The sequence below is a fragment of the Doryrhamphus excisus genome, chromosome 13 (assembly GCF_030265055.1).
Source record: "Doryrhamphus excisus isolate RoL2022-K1 chromosome 13, RoL_Dexc_1.0, whole genome shotgun sequence".
NCBI lineage: Eukaryota > Metazoa > Chordata > Actinopteri > Syngnathiformes > Syngnathidae > Doryrhamphus > Doryrhamphus excisus.
In genome coordinates this window covers 20,551,229-20,573,498 of record NC_080478.1, presented here as the reverse complement: position 1 = coordinate 20,573,498, position 22,270 = coordinate 20,551,229, and the positions used below count along the sequence as shown (strand labels likewise).

Below are 22,270 nucleotides of genomic sequence, written 5' to 3'. Positions count from 1 at the left end.
AGGGCAGCGGAGCCAACTTCTCCTGGCTGGAGAGCTCCCTCTGGGACAGGAACAACGAGGAGGAAGTATGTCGCTTACCAACGACAGTGCAGTGCGAGTCCTTGATTAAAATGTCAGCGCTGGTTTCAGATTCTTACGTACAATTTTTTTTTTTTAAAGCTCGTTAGAGCGATCAGAGATTGCGATTTTTTTCTTTTTTTTTCTGGTACGGATCTTTGCTGCACAGCAAGGTGAAGAAGATGATGCTGATGGGAAACAAAAACACAGGCTACTCATCCGGGTGTTAACTATGAAAAACTGAAAGAAACCTCATAGTGGTGGGCAAAACCGTTCATTTCGTTGAACGGATCCGTCCGGTTCAGTCAGTAAAAAGATCCGTTCATTTCAGTCATTTCGGTCATTTCGGTCAATTGGTTGTTAGCCTGTGCAAAAACCCGTTCAGCCGTGTTGAGTCAGTCCGTTCATTCATGTTCACGTTCGTTCCAGCAATACGTGATGACGTATTATGACAGCCAACCGGATCCGAGCATCTCAGCTCCGCGTTCCGGTGTTACGATCCCCCCCATCCGACGCTGTGACCGCTGCACTCATCACCCCCCCACCCGTCCACAACGCTGCGATCGAGCTATAAAATTATAATCGGAATAACAAAAAATATCAGGTTTTTAATGACTTTTACTATCTTGAGGTGCATTAATTAAATTCCTAAAAACAGTGCTCTGTCGGTCATGAATGAACGGCTGACGAGTGTCGGTCAATTAGTGGTGTGTCGGTCATGAACAAACGGGTCAAAAAACTTTGATTGATTGGCCGGGTCAGCTAACCCCACCCACCCACAGAGCAAGGCGCGACGATAGGATAAGACAAGCAAACACGCAGATAGCCCCGCCCCGCAAAAAGAACGGTGAACTGACTCTCCAGCCAATCAAAAACAAGCATTTGCAACTGAACAGACTGAACGGGTATTTTAAGGGCGGTGACCTTGTTCATTCAGTTCACAAAAAAAAAACGAGTTCTTTTGACCCGTTGACCCAAATTGATGTCAGCTGTACGGAAACTGATTCTAGCCCGCACAATTTCCCCGTGGAAGCGCAGAACTGGGGAAGTTTAATACGGCCAACCTCATTGCGAATATGACGTGGCATCACACAGGAAACGCCTGTGACAAAAAGTAATTAGCTATTAGAGAAACGAGCGAGCCCCTGTCAGTGGTGAGTAATGGCAGCTTTAAATGTTTTACTGAGCACTTCCAGTCTCGCTATATTATCTGCCACGTTGTTGCGGATGAAATTCTCCACATGCATAAAGAAGGAAATGGGTCAGTTTTTGTAAAAAAAAAAAAAAACTGCAAAAAAAAATCCATAAATGTATATATGATTTGTGCTTTTCAACCCAAAAAATGTATGATTCATGTTGATATCGGAAAATTGTTATTGTTATATCGGTACACGCCTATAAATAAGGAATCCTGACTTCACTTCCAAAATTTGCTTGTCACGGTCGGGACTGGAACCAATTATCCGTGATAAACGAGGGAGTCATGTAACAATGTCATGTATTATTATTAGGTAATATTTACCCAGCACTTTTTAATATAGTTTGATTTCCTAAGACAACGAAACTTTACAATCACACACAACATTCATTCATTCATTTTCTACCGCTTATCCTCACGAAGGTCGCGGGAGCCTATCCCAACTGTCTTCGAGCGAGAGGCGGGGTCCACCCTGGACTGGTGGCCAGCCAATCCCAGGGCACATATAGACAAACAACCATTCACACTCACATTCATACCTATGGACAATTTGGAGTGGCTAATTAACCTAGCATGTTTTTGGAATGTGGGAGGAAACCGGAGTACCCGGAGAACTCCACAAAGAGATGGCCCAGGGTGGAATTGAACCCTGGTCTCCTAGCTGTGAGGTCTGCGCGCTAACCACTTGTCCATCGTGCAGACCTCATTAGAACATGTCAAAGACAAAACAAAATGGTGGAAGATGTTCCAGAAGATCATGACTGACTTTTCTTGCATCTTCATCATAATTTGCCATTTTGAGCAAAGCTGATGAGTCTTAAGTTGAGGCATTACGGTAACAAGGTTTCCCTTTTAACTCCTTCTAAGCAAAAGTTGATTCACTGTTGTGTTTTTTTTTTTTTGTCACATCAACTTGAGAAACATCAAGTTGACTAACGACAAGTGTGTGTGTGTGTGTGTGTGTGTGTGTGTGTGTGTGTGTGTGCGTGTGCATGCGTGAGGAGGTGTGTGTGACCTTGACTCAAGTAGACATATTTATCATGTGGCGGCTGAGTCGGTAATGCAACACTTGTCCTGATCAGCGTGTGTGTGTGTGTGTGTGTGTGTGTGTGTGTGTGTGTGTGTGTTAAAAACACGAGATGAAACCACGTCGTAAAGTTCGGCCGGGTGACTTGATGGCGTTTTAAAGAGCTCGTCTGCGTGTGTGTGTGTGTGTCGTAAAGTTCAGTGAGGTGGGTCGATGGTTTTTTAAAGAGCTTGTCACAGGAAAGGAAGATGTGTGTTTTATTGTGTGTGTGTGTGTGTGTGTGTGTGTGTGTGTGTGTGTGTGTGTGTGGACACAAAGCATGCTGGGAAGGTCAGTGGGGGGGTTGGGGTTTAACTCGATGTCAATTGGAGGTCAAACTGGCCATGCGTCATGTGACAGAACTCACTGTTGTCGGGTAGATTTACTGTCCAGAGCAGCTAAGCCCCGCCCCTCCATGGAGGCCACACCCACAGGTAGAACTAAAGACGTTCTAGGTCAGGAGAGTCCAAACATTTTCACTTTGATATTCTTCTTCCGCTCAAACTAGAAACAACCTGGAGTGATTAACGTCACCGTGGAGGTACTACAAATAGTACCTGGTTGTACCCGCTCCTATAGCAAGTACTGTAAAAGGCCCAGGACGAATAGACGCTGTCGGACGTGGGATCCAAGCAAGAAGCTGATGACAGCATGCTTGCGTGGCGTTGAGCTTCACATGCTGTCCTAAAAAGGACCTCATGAGTCCTGAGTGGTTAATTAGCTCCTGTTTCTGTCAAAGAACCACAACAATGATGAAAGTCTTTCTAGATCTCAACTGCTTTGTACAACACTTTCACTCGGTCCCTGAACGCAACTTCCAAACACTTATGGAAGAAAATCTTTCAATATGTTGTGTTTGACCCCTCTCGCCCAAAGACAGCTGGGATAGGCTCCAGCACCCCCACGACAGTATCACTCAGATACTGTGAACATCCAGCAGCAACACAACATTTTGGCATGACTACTATTTTGATGAAAAATATACTGAACCAGGGCTGCACAGTGGATGGGTGGTTAGCACACAGGCTTCACAGCTAGGAGACCCCAGTTCAATTCCACCCTGGGCCATCTCTGCGTGGAGTTTGCATGTTCTCCCCGTGCATGCGTGGGTTTTCTCCGGGTAAACATGCTAGGTTAATAAGGCCACTCCAAATTGCCCTGTGATTGGCTGGCCACCAGTCCAGGGTGTACCCCGCCTCTCGCCCCAAGACAGCTGGGATAGGCTCCAGCACCCCCCACGACGGTATCACTCGAATACTGTGAACATCCAGCAGCAACACAACATTTTCGCATGACTACTATTTTGATGAAAAATATACTGAACCAACCTCACAGCTACGAGACCAGGGTTCAATTCCCACCCTCGGCCATCTCTGTGTGGAGTTTGCATGTTCTCCCCGTGCATGTGTGGGTTTTCTCCGGGTACTCCGGTTTCCTCCCACATTCCAAAAAAACATGCTAGGTTAATTAGCCACTCCAAATTGTCCATAGGTATGAATGTGAGTGTGAATGGTTGTTTGTCTATATGTGCCCTGGGATTGGCTGGCCACCAGTCCAGGGTGTACCCCGCCTCTTGCCCGAAGAAGACAGCTAGGATAGGCTCCAGCACCCCACGACAGTATTACTCGGATACTGTGAACATCCAGCAGCAACACAACATTTTGGCATGACTACTATTTTGATGAAAAATATACTGAACCAGGGCTGCACAGCGGACGGGTGGTTAGCACACAGGCTTCACAGCTAGGAGACCCCAGTTCAATTCCACCCTGGGCCATCTCTGCGTGGAGTTTGCATGTTCTCCCCGTGCATGCGTGGGTTTTCTCCGGGTATTCCGGTTTCCTCCCACATTCCAAAAAAACATGCTAGGTTAATTAGCCACTCCAAATTGTCCATAGGTATGAATGTGAGTGTGAATGGTTGTTTGTGTATATGTGCCCTGTGATTGGCTGGCCACCAGTCCAGGGTGGACCCCGCCTCTTGCCCCAAGACAGCTGGGATAGGCTCCAGCACCCCCCACGACATTATCACTCAGATACTGTGAACATCCAGCAGCAACACAACATTTTGGCATGACTACTATTTTGATGAAAAAGCTGGAGCTGTTTTCGGGTCTGACAAGTAAAATTATGTAATGATGGCTGCACGGCGGACAAGTGGTTAGCACGCAGGCCTCACAATTAGGAGACCTGTGTTCAATTCCACCCTGGGCCATCTCTGTGTGGAGTTTGCATGTTCTCCCCGTGCATGCGTGGGTTTTCTCCGGGTACTCCGGTTTCCTCCCACATTCCAAAAAAACATGCTAGGTTAATTAGCCACTCCAAATTGTCCATAGGTATGAATGTGAGTGTGAATGGTTGTTTGTCTACTATATGTGCCCTGGGATTGGCTGGCCACCAGTCCAGGGTGTACCCCTGAATGAAAATGAATGAATGTTCTAATGAGTAAATGAAGCAGTCCTGATGTTTTTTATGTTCTTCCCCTCAACCTTCTTGCGTTGTGCTCATGTTGTCCACGTTTCTTATTTGTGGAATACGCCACGAGGCAATGAAATATGAACTCCTGATGTGCACGGTGACAGGACGTAGATGGAAACACAAGAAGATGTACCTTTCATTAGGAAAGCACCGAGTTGACAGTCTTCTTCATCATCATCACCCTCAATCCATCATCAATAAATGATCAGCGTGTCTTGCTCATACACGTAGCAACCTCTTCTGTGTTTCATCAACACTTCATGAATCACGTGTGCTTAAATGCACGTGTGGCCAACAGGAAGTCCTCTGAGCTTTTTGGCTGCTGATTAATGGCCGAGTTAATTTGTAGCGGCATTGGAGGATGAGGAGGATGAAGGTTAGCTGAAGAAAGCATGGCCATCAGTGTTGTTGTTGAAGGATGAGAACAAACAAAGGTGACGTGTGCACTTGAGGGCAAGGTAGGAAGCAAGGAAGGAAGGATGTAAGGATGCGATGACATGGAGACTTTCAATGTCTGTTCAATTTTGAGCATCGTTTTGCTACCAGCATGACGCCGCAGTCTGACGTTGCAGCCTCGCCGCCATCCTGGCTGACGTCCTGCTTTGTCATCCGTTCAGGCTGCAGGCGCTGAGGAAGGAGAAGTCGCGGGACGCCGCCAGGTCGCGGAGGGGCAAGGAGAACTTTGAGTTTTACGAGCTGGCCAAGATGCTGCCGTTGCCGGGCGCCATCACCAGTCAGCTGGACAAGGCGTCCATCATCCGCCTCACCATCAGCTACCTGAAGATGAGGGACTTTGCCAACCAGGGAGACCCGCCCTGGAACCTGCGCATGGAAGGCCCGCCCCCCAACACCTCCGTCAAAGGTAGGACGACCTTCAAGGGAGGGGGTTCACACAAACGCACGCAGGCTGTTAGATAGCTAAACTGGGGTTCTCAACTGGTGGGTCTGGAGCTGTTTTTGGGTCTGACAAGCAAAATTATGTAATGATGGCTGCACGAGTGGTTAGCACGCAGGCCTCACAACTAGGAGACCTGTGTTCAATTCCACCCTTGGCCATCTCAGTGTGGAGTTTTCATGTTCTCCGGGTACTCCGGTTTCCACCCACATTCCAAAAACATGCTAGGTTAATTAGCCACTCCAAATTGTCCATAGGTATGAATGTGAGTGTGAATGGTTGTTTGTCTATATGTGCCCTGGGATTGGCTGGCCACCAGTCCAGGGTGGACCCCGCCTCTCGCCCCAAGAAGACAGCTGGGATAGGCTCCAGCATGAATGAATGACCCAATGTTTCTGAATGCACCTCACGTTCCTCTCTGTGCTAGCATGCTAGCTACGCCGCCATATGGTGCGTGACCATTACAGACATTCATTCATTCGTTCCTCACAAGGGTCACAGAGGGTGCTGGAGCCTATCCCAGCTGTCTTCTACACCCTGGACTGGTGGCCAGCCAATCCCAGGGCACATATAGACAAACAACCATTCACACTCACATTCATACCTATGGACAATTTGGAGTGGCTAATTAACCTAGCATGTTTTTGGAATGTGGGAAAAAAACGGAGTACCCGGAGAAAACTCACGCATGCACGGGCACAACATGCAAAGTTCACCGAGGGTGGAATTGAACTCGGGTCTCCTAGCTGTGAGGGCTGTGTGCTAACCACTCAACCGCCGTGCAGCCCCCATTACAAACATTGTCTTTAAATATAAGACATTTAAGAAATTTGAGTGTATCAATTTCTGCAATTTGGGTCACCTGCCACGGGGGGGGGGGTCATAGTGGGTCCCCCAGCCAAACCAGTTGAGAACCACTCAGCTAAACTGTTTCCCAGTCAAGCAACTTTAGTTTTGATTAATTTGTTGTGAAAGCAACAAGAGGATTTTTTTTACTCTGCATGCATCTAATGTGTGTATTTCTGTATATGTGTGTGTATGCGCGAGTGTGTGCTGGCATCTCCAAAGGAGGTGTGTGTGTGTGTGTGTGTGTGTGTGTGTGTGTGTGTGTGCACATACGGCCACCTCGCCACAGCAGCAGATGGCGTCATTGTTGTCAGCACTTTGAAGCGCCACATGCATTTTAATGGAAGTAACGTCAACACCAAAGTACCGTGTGAGGTGGTGTGTGTATTTTTTACTCTTTCTGTGGATGAGAGACTTCATCACAACAGGAGAGACACAAGCCCCGCCTCCATTTTCCACTTTTTAACTCTTCCCTACACCTGCACAAAATGCACAAAACAAACATGTCCACTCCACACCAGTAGGGGGCAGCATTGTAAAAGGAAGTATGCTAACCATCCTGGCTGGGGTCAAAAGTTACTACTTCTACCAAATGACATCTATCACCAGTCAGGTGTTGCCTTCAGGTACCTGACGACTTCTGTGTTTCAATTAGTGAACTCGCGTACTCACGTCTCGTCTTTGAAGTACGGCACAATGCAGTACACAATGCAGTACACTATCAGTACGTGGTTTTTGTATTCAGTATGGTCAAAATGGTGAGTATACAGCGATGGACACCAGTGCGACTTATGTATGTTTTTTTTCTACCTAATTATGCATTTTTGGCCTTGTGCGTCTTATACTCTAGTGTAACTTATGTATGTTTTTTTCTACCTAATTATGCATTTTTTGCCTTGTGTGTCTTATACCCTAGTGCGACTTATGTATGTTTTTTTTCATCCTAGTTATGCATTTTTGGACTTGTGCGACTTATACTCCAGAGCGACTTATGTATGTTTTTTTTTTTACCTAATTATGCATTTTAGGCCTTGTGCGACTTATACTCTTGTGTGACTTATGTATGGGTTTTTTTTCTACCTAATTATGCATTTTTGGCCTTGTGCGACTTATACTCCAGTGTGACTTATGTATGTTTTTTTTCTACCTAATTATGCATTTTTGGCCTTGTGCGACTTATACTGCAGTGCGGCTTATTTATGTTTTTTTCTACCTAATTATGCATTTTTGGCCTTGTGCGTCTTATACTGCAGTGCGACTTATGTATGTTTTTTTCCTACATAATTATGCATTTTTGGCCTTGTGCGACTTATACTCCAGTGTGACTTATGTATGTTTTTTTCTACCTAATTATGCATTTTTGGCCTTGTGCGACTTATACTCCAGTGTGACTTATGTATGTTTTTTTCTACCTAATTATGCATTTTTGGGCTTGTGCGTCTTATACTCCAGAGTGACTTATGTACGTTTTTTTCTACCTAATTATGCATTTTTGGTCTTGTGCGACTTATACTCTGGAGTGACTTACAGTACAGAAAATACAGTACCCCTAATGATTATACAATAGAGAAGTGAGGACAAAAATCTGACAGATATTTTCCGGGGTGATGCAAATATTGGTGATAATACGTTCAGTGGTTGCAATTCACCGTTAAAAAGGAGAGAAAAGGGTAAATACTGCAGTCAGCGTACAATGACAGGAATGGATTTCACTGAAAAACTCACACACTCCGGAACTAAGTACATGGTGTAGACAGTGAAGTATTCTGTTTGAGGATTGGGCGATCATTTTTATATATAAGTATACCGGTATTGATCCTTGCCATGATAAAATGATGCACGATGTATCAATGGAAAAAAGCCCATTTGATGACGTTTTCTTCCTGCGACTGCTCGCCGCTGGACACTCGATTGGCGCATTGGATGAAGATTGTCGGTAAACGCGGCATTACCTCTGTAATATGGAATATGGTTTGATTTCCGTAGTGCAGATGTGGAATAGCCAACTCAAACATATCGACACAATAGTACCTATTAATATCAAACTATTGATAATGAGTATTAGTTTAGCACCATTCATTCATTCATTTTCTACCGCTTTTTCCTCACGAGGGTCGCTGGGGGTGCTGGAGCCTATCCCAGCTGTCTTCGGGCGTAAGGCGGGGTACACCCTGGACTGGTGGCCAGCCAATCACAGGGCACATATAGACAAACAACCATTCACACTCACATTCATACCTATGGACAATTTGGAGTGGCTAATTAACCTAGCATGTTTTTGGAATGTGGGAGGAAACCGGAGTACCCGGAGAAAACCCACGCATGCACGGGGAGAACATGCAAACTCCACACAGAGATGCCAGAGGGTGGAATTGAACCCTGGTCTCCTAGCTGTGAGGTCTGTGCGCTAACCCCTAGACCACCGTGCCGCCCCAGTTTAGCACCAACATGTGGTTATTTTTCTTCTGGTCAGGAAGACATGACAACATTTAAAGATATACACACACGTGTCAAATTTGGAAGAACAAACTTCATCCTTTCGCTCCAGCCTTCTTCCTCCTTGACTCCCCCCCCCCCCCACACACACTCGTCCCTCCCCCTGTTGACCTTTGCATTAATTGACCCATCAGTTGCTCTTCTACAGTTTAGTGCTGCAGCTTTCACTTCCTGTCAGAGACTCCACATCTGCTGCACCAACACACACAAACAACCGTGACCTTTGAGCAGCCCGACACCCACACCGCTTTGTGTGTGTGTGTGTGTGTGTGTGTGTGTGACTGAATGCTGCTTGATGTGTGAATTTATAGCAATGTGGAGGATTGTGTGTGTGTGTGTGTGTGTGTGTGACAATCTGTTGCATGTGTGACCCGCTCCAACACCTGGTTATTCATTATGCATGCAGAGAGCAGCAGACACCAAAATGCCACACTTCATGAGCCAGTCTACAATCAACACACACACACACACACACACACACACACACACACACACACACAGCTTCATTCATGATATCATTGTTGCGTTACACTGTATAATGTTGTTTATGTCTTATAAGACCTACTTAGATTAGTTATTTCAGTCTGTAAGAGTGAGACATGTCTAATTTGGGGGATTTGCGTGATGTGGATTTGGGCTCCTTTGAAAGCCAACAAGCTGAATTTAGTTTCCCACCAAAGTCAGAATTTCTACGTTTTACGTACTAGTTTTAAGTTAGCATATTGTTTTTCAAGAAGGTGCCTTCAAAATATGGAATTTGTGCTTTTTTTGGTGCCGGGTGGCGAGGACCACACCAGCCCGACGTTGTGTTCATCTGCAGAGGTGGAGGTGCATCATGGCGTCATTTTGGGTTTTTTTTTCCCGGGGCTCCTGACGTCGCTAGCTCGTGTACAGTAAGTCGTGTATAATGAAGTCAGGAAGTGATTATTGATTGCTTATTAAGCTCTGCTTCTTCCTACTCGGTTGTTGAATTGTGTAACCGTAAACACGAGATGTACTGCAATGTCACCTGGAATACATGTTTAGACCAAACGGATTGGTAGAGAAAGCTCCGCCCACCAACAGGGGGTTGAGTGAGGTCAGAAGTTCAAAGTTGCGTCATTGCTAACTGAATTTGATGCTATATGCTATATGTCAGATGAAAATGATGTGTACAGTGTCTTTACAGAGGTCAGGCTTAGTGTGGAATTATTACTTAATATTACCGTATTTTCTGGACTATAAGTCGCTCGGGATTATAAGTCGCACAAGGCCAAAAATGCATATTTAGGCAGAAAAAAACATACATAAGTCACAGTTTTTCTATTTCTAATTTAATTTTCTAATTTATTCTAACAATAAAAGAATAGAGAACAGGCTGAATAGGTGTAAGATATGCTAACACAATGCTTATTCAGCTACACAAAAAATAAACGTCAACACAAAAGGTGTTCAGTGTTTGTGTTATGGGTGAGTTTTTGTCAAAAAAATGCAAAAAAATCCAAAAAAATGTATCTATGATTTGTGCTTTTCCCATAGTTCACACACCAAAAAAAATGTATGATTCATGTTGATATCGGAAAATTGTTATTGTTATATCGGTATATATACGGTCGGGACTGGAACCAATTAGCCGTGATAAACGAGGGAGTCATGTAACAATGTCATGTATTGTTATTAGGTAATAACAATACAATTAATGGCCAATTAACCTAGCATGTTTTTGGAATGTGGGAGGAAACCGGAGTACCCGGAGAAAACCCACGCATGCACGGGGAGAACATGCAAACTCCACACAGAGATGGCCGAGGGTGGAATTGAACCCTGGTTTCAGCCCATACAGCCCATAACATAATTTTTTTTTTCATGTATAAGTCGCTCTGGAGTATAAGTTGCAGGAACAGCCAACCTATGAAAAAAAGTGCGACTTATAGTCTGGAAAATACGGTAATATATTATAATATATTATTTGTCTGTACCATTGCCATCATAACAGGACATAGCATTTTTGTCTACCATTCATGTTTATGAAGCCCGTAGTTATGATATTCATATCCTGGAATGATGTATATGAGTCCAATCTCCACAAACTAAACTTTCCAATATCGTTTAACACGCTGAGGCATACAAACAAAACAAGGGACAGCAGAACTTGGGCTTCATCATGAAAATAGTAGACGGGGGAGGGCCGTCGGAATGGCGAGGGCTTAACTTCCTAGCAGAATATGACATCATTTTTCTATTTGAGGCCTTTTGTGTGTGCGTGTGCACTCAGACGTCGTCTTTACACAAAGTCAAGCTGCGTCTCAGCGAGACTAAACGCTGCCAGAGCGAGCGAGCCGAGAGCGAGAGCGAGAGCGATGAAGAAGAGTGAGGACAAAGAGAAAAAAAAAACTAAAGCAGACAGTCAATTAGAGCGACGGCGGCCATGATTGCGTCTCAGAGCGGCGGGAGTCTCGTCTTGTTATGATCCATCTCGTCTCTTTGGAGCAGCTGATGTTTTGATGACGCGGCGTGCTAGCCGGGCTAATGGCGTCCTCCGTTATACTCGGGGAACACGTTGACCCCGACCCCTACCTGTTGCCTCCAAATCCTGAATGAAGGCGGCGTCATGGGGTCAAAAACTGCATGATCAAGTAGGACAAGGTCATCTAAGGTCGGTCCCACAGGTACGCTTCCTGGAAAGACGAGGAGGAAATGATATCTTCCGGCGCTCCGATGTCGGTTCTGATTGACCTGTATGCAAATGCAACTGTAGTTCCTTTCCAGTGGGATGTTCCAGTCCACTCCAAATGTACCCACTCTAGAACCCAGAAAGAAAGACCGAAGCCACCGCCTCTCGCCGTGCACTCTGCCGCTAACTAACCAGGAAGTGATTTGGCGGACTGGGCGTGTGAGATGTTTTGATTCTCCCGTCTGGGCGTGCGGAAAAATGGAGTGGCAGAGCGAGCGGGAAAGCGGCGTAATTATAAAACTAATTACCAAATGCTGATGATGCCCGCAGGCTTTGCATAACTACATTTAGACGAGGAAATTGCTTTCAGCGGCCGACGCGTGTGTTTTGTTTTTTCCTTCTCGCCGTGCTCGTCCCGCGCGCTGTCACAACCCAAAGAGGGAAAATAATCACCATGGAAACAATTACCGGAAACCCCAATAGTCTTTTATTTTGTTGGCATACACAAGAGCGCTGCGGGGGATGTTGTTATCCCACAAAGTGTTGTAATGACACAAAATAGTTCCTTGTTTGTGTTGACTGAAAGACGTTACAATTTATTCCAACGCGGCCCGTGCTGAGACGCTCGTTTTTGAATCCGACTCCCCTCGGTGGCTTTTTTTTCTCTTGTTGAGAGGAGAAGCTAATTTACGAACAGCAATCATCTTCACTTGCCGCTAATGAGCCACATTGAACCTCTGTGATCATCATGGCTAGAAGTCATGTCCACGAGATGGTTGGTCACGTTACGATTGTGGACTGAAGAAACCTTCCCGTTATCGACTCTGACTTTCCTACGGAATGGGAGCGTTGGCGTTGTGGATCGGTTTGGGTTGGAGTTGGGGTGGACACAGGAGGACATGTTCTATGTTCTATGTTGTGGTTCATGCTGTAGAGCAGGGGTCGGGAACCTTTTTGGCTACAAGAGCCATGAAGACCAGATATTTTAAAATGTGTATCTGTGAGAGCCATATAATTTTTTAAACATTGAATGCAATAAAATGTGTGCATTTTTATGTAAGACCAACAGTTTTAGATATAATGGGCTCTAATTACGTAGACCAGGCACACTACCCCACGCCAATGGGGTGTGGCCAGCACACTTTCGTGAGCAGCGCAGTGTCTAATAATAAATCAAATACTTGCTGCCATTAATACAACTTCTGCTGCTGCATGGTTTTGCACCATACTCCGTATATTTCATTCTTTTGGCCATCTTTGGCCATCCATTGGCTTCCCGTCCCCCAACGCATTCACTTCAAAATTCTTCTCATCACCTACAAAGCCCTCCACGATCTGACCCCCCCATATCTCACAGACCTCCTCCATCCACATAATCCCCCGCGTCCCCTTCGCTCCTCAGACTCCAACCTCCTGGCACTCCCCTGTAAGACCAAGCTCCGAACCTGGGGAGACAGAGGTCCCCCACTCTCTGGAACTCTTTGCCCCATTCACTCCGTGCTTGCCCTGACCTTCCCACCTTCAAAAAACAACTCAAAACCCACCTCTTTAAATCTGTTTTTAATGTCTAACCTTCTATATCTGACTGCTGTGCCCCGCCCCGCTTTTTTAACTGTGTACTAACCAATGAATGTTGTATTTTGGTGTGTCTTTTATTCTGTTTACTTGCTCTATTCAACTTCATTCTTTTGTAAAGTGTCTTTGAGTATCTTGAAAAGCGCTATACAAATAAAATGTATTATTATTATTATTATTATTATCTTTGCCAGAAGGCTTGGTTCTGCAGCTTTAGCTAGGTGACTATTTGACTAAAGGAGGAAAGTTTACATTTACATCTTAATGACCGAGGTACTTTACCGCATTACCCAGTAATAATCAAGTTTTGGTGTTTGACCTGGAAAATATCATCAGGAAAGATAGATATGGTTGGCCGTATTGCAGTAGAAAATAGATGGACGGATTAAAATGCATAAGAAAGTTGTTGATTTTTAATATTTTTAAAAAGTGATTTCTGTGATGTTTACTTTAAAATGTTAGCAAACATACATTTTTATTGTGGTAAGAAATGCTTGAGAGCCAGATACAGTCATCAAAAGAGCCCTACCTGGCTCCCGAGCCATAGGTTCCCTACCTCTGCTGTAGGGGCTGGACGGAGATTGGACATCTGTCGTAGTGGCATGAACAACTGAATCTGCGACTGGTAAAACCTCCTGTTTCCAGTAAGCGTCACTGGTTCTGGTCCCGGTGCACCATGAGGTCTTTGTGAAGGACGCCGGGCCATTAGAGCCGATGTCCTTGCTAACCCAGTTACGTAGCTAATGTCCTTTCCTAATCTGTTTATGCCGCTTGGCCCACGCTCCAGACAAATGGCTTTTTATTGGCTTACGTGCTGTTGACTGTGCGCCACTCAGCAGTCAATCATCCGCCGGCATGTTTCAGAAGCTTTGATTCCCGATCCAAAGCGACATGAAATGCTCATGTTTGAACAAAGTGAAGTATTTCCTGTCAGGTGTAATTAGCTTGTAGGTCCCAGCTGTGATGTATGTTGCTAATTAGTTAGTGGTCCACTCCGGCGCCATGGTTTGCTTTTTATAAATCACTTAGTTCGCCGCCACTGATGAGGTATCAAACAAAGTGACCGTGTGTTGTATCCGTGTCGATGCGGGGCTTTGGCAACAAAACGTCCTGTGTAAATTTTGCGTAATTATAGTCGTATATAAAGTAGAAATGGACGAGTGGTTAGCACAGTCAGGAGATTGGGAAAACCTGGGTTCGATTCTCCACTGTGTGGAGTTTGCATGTTCTGGGTTTTTTCTGGGTTGTGGGTTTTCTCCGAGTACTCCGGTTTCCTCCCACATTCCAAAAACATGCTAGGTTAATTAGCCACTCCAAATTGTCCATAGGTATGAATGTGAGTGTGAATGGTTGTTTGTCTATACCAGGGGTCAGCAACCCACGGCTCCAGAGCCGCATGTGGCTCTTCAGCCTCTTTGTTGTGGCTCCCGTCACATTGCTCAAGTATTTTTTTTTAACACCTGAATGGGGAAAATACGCATCTTTGGAAAAAAATCCGACTTTCTGTGAGACCAAGACTACTTGACCAACTCTGAAGTACTTTGATACCCCAAAATTCCCTCCAAATCTGGCAGTCAATCAAAATCTTGGGAGACTCGCAATTCGCTCTGAATGTGAGCACATCTCTCATTCATTCATTTTCTACCGCTTATCCTGACGAGGGTCGCGGGTGGTGCTGGAGCCTATCCCAGCTGTCTTTGGGTGAGAGGCGGGGTACACCCTGGACTGGTGGCCAGCCAATCACAGGGCACATATAGACAAACAACCATTCACACTCACATTCATACCTATGGACAATTTGGAGTGGCTAATTAACCTAGCATGTTTTTGGAATGTGGGAGGAAACCGGAGTACCCGGAGAAAACCCACGCATGCACGGGGAGAACATGCAAACTCCACACAGAGATGGCCGAGGGTGGAATTGAACTCTGGTCTCCTAGCTGTGAGGTCTGCGCGCTAACCACTCGAGCATGTCTCTGCTGTTTTTAAATTAGGTTTTACGGCTCCAGTCTATTTTTCTTAGTGAGCCAGGGGGTAAAATGGCTCTTTTGATCGTAAAGGTTGCCGACCCCTGGTCTATACTATGTGCCCTGGGATTGGCTCCAGCATAGCAATAAATGGATGGGGCTCTCTTATTGATACTTTATTCATTCAGTATGCAATGAAAGTTGCAGAAAACCTGGCATTTTTGTGTATTTAAAATATCTTTTCTCAACACAACTGTCATTAAATATCATAACCAATAGTCAACTAAACTGCCATGTTCTCATTCCTACTATCAACAAGTAAGACAGGTTAGTCTTAGCACTACATTAGCCACGTTTACATGAGGTTTTCTCTTTCCGAATGGAATCTTTCCGAAGGACCTTTCCGAAAACAATGGTATCCATGGAAAGGAATATTCCAATCTCTTGTCTACATGCGCCGCTATAATCAACCAGAATAGTCAATTGGGCATGCCCAGTAAAACGTAAACATCAACATCACGTGATACCGACTTCCCCAACTTTTTCTTTCACGTGTCGGAATAACTCCGTATTGCCAGTTTTTCCTTCGTCCAGTCTTGAAATTTAGTTTGGATCAAAAACAAACTTTGCTTAGCAGTCCAGTGCCGATTGCTGGCCTCCATTTTTAAAAGTGAAGAACGTCTGGATCTGCGTGTTACGTCATATCTGAGCATGCTCTGAAAGAACGCACCCGGGATAAATTTAAACAGGAAAAGATCAAATTCAATCTTGCTAATATTTTATCATTAAACTGGGGACATGTTTTATATAGATATATATTTTCTTTTTGAATAAAAGTGGACTTGTGAATGGCGTATAGAAGGGTTTAGATTGTGTTCCACAGATGGCGCTAATGCACACCAAAGCTGCTTGCCAACCGCCAATAAACAACAGAAGAAGAAGAACGCACCCTGACAACGTTCCGTTCGAGCGGGTACAAGATACCTCAATCGGATTGGGGAAAGGAATATTCCACCCCTGGGAATCCCATTATATATTCATTGGGATTGGCACTTTTCTTTGGGAATGAGGCGTATACAAAGGTTACATTCTTTCTGAAATAAACCGAATGGAATTGGAATATTTGGAATATTTGGGTCCATGTATACGTGGCTATTGGAATATTTGGGTCCATGTATACGTGGCTATTGGAATATTTGGGTCCATGTATACGTGGCTATTGGAATATTTGGAATATTTGGGTCCATGTATACGTGGATATTGGAATATTTGGGTCCATGTATACGTGGCTATTGGAATATTTGGGTCCATGTATACGTGGCTATTGGAATATTTGGGTCCATGTATACGTGGCTATTGGAATATTTGGGTCCATGTATACGTGGCGATTGGAATATTTGGGTCCATGTATACGTGGCTATTGGAATATTTGGGTCCATGTATACGTGGCTATTGGAATATTTGGAATATTTGGGTCCATGTATACGTGGCTATTGGAATATTTGGGTCCATGTATACGTGGCTATTGGAATTGGGTCCATGTATACGTGGCTATTGGAATATTTGGGTCCATGTATACGTGGCTATTGGAATATTTGGGTCCATGTATACGTGGCTATTGGAATATTTGGGTCCATGTATACGTGGCTATTGGAATATTTGGATCCATGTATACGTGGCTATTGGAATATTTGGGTCCATGTATACGTGGCTATTGGAATATTTGGGTCCATGTATACGTGGCTATTGGAATATTTGGGTCCATGTATACGTGGCTATTGGAATATTTGGGTCCATGTATACGTGGCTATTGGAATATTTGGGTCCATGTATACGTGGCTATTGGAATATTTGGGTCCATGTATTCTTGGCTACAGTGAAAGTCCACACACCAGGAACTAAGTACACGGTAAAGTGTACTGACGGAAGAATTCCGTTTGAGACATGGACATTTTACCTCTAAATAAGTCCAAAGGTCACTTTCAATCTGCAGAAGTGACTGTAGACTGGAAACGGGGCTCAAACGACGGGCTCGCCAAGGAGGCTTGTTGGTTTCTCCATCATTGTTTGGTGATGTCATCACATTTCATCATTTGTAACTAAACCATAAAGACGTCCCTTCATGGCTAGTCTGTCACCTTCAGGACGACCTTGACCATGCGGAGCGTTCCGCTGCTAAAACCACTTTTCAGCTGAGCAAATATTCACACACACACACACACACACACACACACACACACACACACACACACACAGTAACGAGGCTCCAGTCTAAACGAAGGCATTTAATGGCTTTATAAAAGCTAACAGGGAGAGTTGGAGGACACACAGATGAATGATCAACTGGAGGGTGGGGGGGGGGGGCGGCGGGGGCGGGGCGGGAACCGAGCCTGTGTTTGCTGGACTGTGAAGTTACGCCGCAGTTTGAAGGCTCGCTAAGCGTCCGGCCCATTTGCTAATAACACTCATAACACTCCGCCTTCTCCTTCCTCCCTTTGCCCGATGCTTCCATCCATCTCCATCGCCATCTCCATCGCCATCGCCATCTCCATCCTCGTCTTCATCTTCATCAGGACCACAACGGAGGCAGATGAAGTCATTGTGCTGCATCCCTCCCAGAGTCACAGCGTACTTACAGTACTTTGAGTGTGTAGTACAGCCGCTGTTATTTCAAGTTGGCTCCTCCCCTTTTGTTATGTAGCCAAGATGGCGACTATTGAACGAGGTAATCTCGCCATTTTGAGTGGTTTAAGTGCAAAACCCGGGTTTATCTCCAAATTCTAAGTGAAAGTACCATGAGTGCTCCATGGCCCGATGTTGTCCCTGCCTACTTCACCGACTGACTCCGCCCACTGCCAATCAAAATGTAGCACCAGCGTAGTCACAGATATAGGATGAAGTTCACGCTGACGTCTCCCGTGTCCCTCGGAATGTTTGTCCCCTGTCAATCAAAGACTTTGATGTCTCTGAATTGACTTTTTGTCGTCTTTTAAAAGTGAAACTTTCAACGTACTTTGATGCTTTCTGATCATTTTAGAGTCCTCGAGCTGTCCACTGGTTGGTCCCCACTTGGGGACAGTGGGGGGGGGGGGGGGGGGGGGGCGGTAGATGCCATGTTTGTTAAAACTTAAAATAATTAATGTACTGTAAACAAGCCGACATGAAAAACACTTCATTTCTCACTCTTGTCACACCATTGCATCACTTACAATTACACACACACACACACACACACACACACACACACACACACAGTGAATGTATTTTGTAGTTTTTAGTGCGTAGGAGAGTTTATTGCAGTCTTATCAGCTCTATATCGGTTGTGTAGTGTGTGTGTGTGTGCACATATTCCCATAAGAACTGTGCCTCAACGCAGGGATGAGCCTCATACATCATAGTTGTACTGTACAGATAGCTTATCACACACACACACACACACACACACACACACACACACACACACACACAGTTATTATTGTTGCTGTTTTTTCATTTGCAGGCTTGAGATAAAACAAAGATTGGATGTGATTGTCAAGCATGTTGCCAGGAAGCAACCTGTTAGTTTATCATCTTACATTTTAATAGGACTCCCATGCGTGTGTGTGTGTGTGTGTGTGTGTGTGTGTGTGTGTGTGTGTGTGTGTGTGTGTGTGAGGCCATCATAAGATTTTAGCTGTTTTATTAAAAATATTGCTGTTTGTGTCATGAAGTTCAGTTGTATTTAATGCCAACATGTATTTAATGTATCTTTATCTAATGGTTATTTTATACCTTTTATACATTTTGTTTTGGATCTTAAATGTTTTTATATTTTTACACATGCTTATTTTAGTTTTTATTAATGTTCTTATATATTTACATTTTTATGTAATTATTTCTATATATACTTTCTACATTATTATTTTTTATGTTTTTATATTTTTTTATCCCATATATGCAGTGTTACCTCAGTGGGGGCTCTCTGCGCTGGGGGCTGGGGTGTCTCCTCTAGTGGGGGTTACCGACTAGGGTGGCTGGGAGCTCTGTGGGTCGCCTGCCTACCTTTTGGTGCTGTATGAAAAATGCTCTACAAATAAAGTTTGATTGATTGATTGATGGGGCGGCACGGTGGTCTAGGGCTTAGCGCACAGACCTCACAGCTAGGAGACCAGGGTTCAATTCCACCCTCGGGCATCTCTGTGTGGAGTTTGCATGTTCTCCCCGTGCATGCGTGGGTTTTCTCCGGGTACTCCGGTTTCCTCCCACATTCCAAAAACATGCTAGGTTAATTAGCCACTCCAAATTGTCCATAGGTATGAATGTGAGTGTGAATGGTTGTTTGTCTATATGTGCCCTGGGATTGGCTGGCGACCAGTCCAGGGTGGACCCCGCCTTACACCCGAAGACAGCTGGGATAGGCTCCAGCACTCCCTGCGACCCTCGTGAGGAAAAAGCGGTAGAAAATGAATGAATGAATGATTGATTGATGTAGATGAGTAGCAAGCTCCACCCACTAGGGTTGGGCATTGTTTGAATATGAACGATTCTTTTTCTGATGCTGATTCCTTGTTTGGGTTCCGGTTCCTAATGATTCTTCGTTCAAATTCCGATGGGTCATAAAAGTTTGTAGTTGAAATGAGGTCACTCTTTTTGGAGGAAGTGTCTGAACTTTTTCATGAATTGTTTACACTTTCACAACGGATGTTTATTTTTGACAAATAGTACTTTTTTCTGCCTCAATGATAGTGGAAGCTATTTTTATTTTAATGACGCCCTTATTTTGTTAACACAATGAAACAGTATATATGTAGTCCAAAGCACTCTTATTTTGAATGCTGGATTGTGTTGTGTGGGTTGAGGAGATCCCTTGACTGTAGTGTACTTAAACTAGCATAGCCTAGCCCAGGGGTGGGCAAACTACGGCCCGGGGGCCAAATCCGGCCCGCCAAGTGCTTGAATACGGCCCGCCTGTATTTCATTTAAACTCAGCATACAACCTGGCATCATGAGCCAACCTTTTGATGGTTGAAGTAGCTACTTTATCAATTTCATTATTTGATGTGGTCTGTTGTTTACAAAATGCTCCTAAAAAAGGGACACAAGCACATAATAATAATAATAATAATAATAAATATAAAAAATATATATTTTCCAATAATATTAAATAAATAATAATTATATTAATAATATAATCAATAAAATATTATTAATTATTACCATTAATAATATTAATTAATAATATTAAATTAAAAAGAATTATTAATATTAATGATATTAATTAATAATAGTACTAAATAAAAAATAATCATTGAATAACAATAATAATCATCATTATTATTATTATTATTATACATTTAATTTCTAACACACTTTATATCAAATAAATAATTTCAAAGTGCACATATAGCAGATTGCATGACACTTTTACATGTAAAACGTGTGTGAAATATACGTGTAAAAATTGACCGTTACGTGTAAAATATTATAGTCTGCCCCCCCCCGTCAATGTTGTTAAATCAATGCGGCCCACAAGTCAAAAAGTTTGCCCACCCCTGGCCTAGCCATATCTCTCGTCCTTTTATTTACAAAATGATCCTTATTATCAATATTTATAATCAAAATAAAAATATTCCAATGATGATCCCAGGATAATGGGAATGTTACTCCTGGTTCCCATCGATGCTGGAGACTGGATGCCCGACCCTTCTGTCCACTAATACTCCCAGGCTGGTTGGGTGGATAGATGGCACATCATGTGACTCTCAGGCTTCTCTACTTCCTGTTTGCGTGTGCGCTCATGCTATCAAGCTGCCGTGCTAATCGATTGGTAGCAACATGTGTGAAGCAGCATCGCATTAGTCAATGTCACACACTGTGTGTGTGTGTGTGTGTGTGTGTTTGCATGTGTGTCTTTATGTGTATGCTCCTGCAGGTGGAAGCTAAATAGAGATGTGCTAAAGCTAACAGAAACACGTCTAAGCTAATACGACGCACGAGCATGCTATAAACATGATGCTGCGTTCAAGGTCACATGAGGAGGCATTGACTGGCCACCATGAGTGTCGGATCAAGGAGGGCCGATCATCTTCAGCTTCACCAATCCAGCCTTATTTATTACTACGCGTAAGAAGCCACGCTTGGCCCCGCCTACAGCTGATTGATTGGTTAGTGGGAGGAGCCAACAAGCCCTTTTAATCCTTCAGAGCCAACACTCCCCGTGTGTGTGTCCGTGCGCCCTTTTAGCACACATTCTGCTGTTCCACTGATCCCCGTGCGGGTATTCAAGGCTTGTTCGCTTCACCGCTGGGGCGCCAGGGCCCCCTACCTAATTACACCCAGCGTCTATGTGTGTGCGTGTGTGGTACAGTAGGCTGCTTCCTAATTACTGTCTGCTCCCTCCATTCCCCGCTGCCAATAACGTCAGGCCTCGCTGAACTCCCTGTGTGTGTTTGTGTGTGTGTGTGTGTGTCTGCTGTGTTGTGTGATCATGTCTATCACGGTCGTGTAGATGAGCACAAGAAAAGTCACTGAAATTTCAATATTGGATTTAAGGAGATGGCGTACCTAATAAAGTGTCTTTTAAGACACCATTTAAGACGGGGGTGTTCAAACTGAGGATACGGGGACCGATTAGCTACGTACATTTTGTGCATTAAAGATGTTTAAACCAATTTCATGTAGGTCAACATTTTAGCTAACATCTGAGCTTGGCGTTATACGTGACAAAGCTTATTAATGTACTACTAATAAATAAGCCAGGCTGCACGGCGGTCGAGTGGTTAGCTAGGAGACCCGAGTTCAATCCCACCCTGGGCCATCTCTGTGTGGAGTTTGCGTGGGTTTTCTCCAGGTACTCCGGTTTCCTCCCACATTCCAAAAACATGCTAGGTTAATTAGCCACTCCAAATTGTCCATAGGTATGAATGTGAGTGTGAATGGTTGTTTGTCAATATGTGCCCTGGGATTGGCTGGCCACCAGTCCAGGGTGGACCCCTGAATGAATGAATGAATGAATGAATAACCCTTTTACAATATGCCAAGGGCCCATTCAAAATGAGCTC

The 22,270-nt window shown here is 44.3% G+C and overlaps 1 protein-coding gene across 4 annotated transcripts in view; it reads left to right on the top strand.

Annotated features, from left to right (window-relative positions):
• Window positions 1–22,270, top strand: part of LOC131140179 (neuronal PAS domain-containing protein 3-like) — a 158,005-nt gene that overhangs the window by 64,784 nt on the left and 70,951 nt on the right. For 3 of the 4 annotated variants that reach the window (XM_058090366.1, XM_058090365.1, XM_058090367.1), the window contains exon 3: window positions 5,416–5,660. In XM_058090366.1, coding sequence (XP_057946349.1) covers window positions 5,416–5,660 — 245 coding nt within the window. Of the gene's footprint in view, window positions 1–1,073; window positions 1,212–5,415; window positions 5,661–22,270 lie in introns of those variants that run through there. The other variant, XM_058090368.1, reaches the window with a different exon arrangement.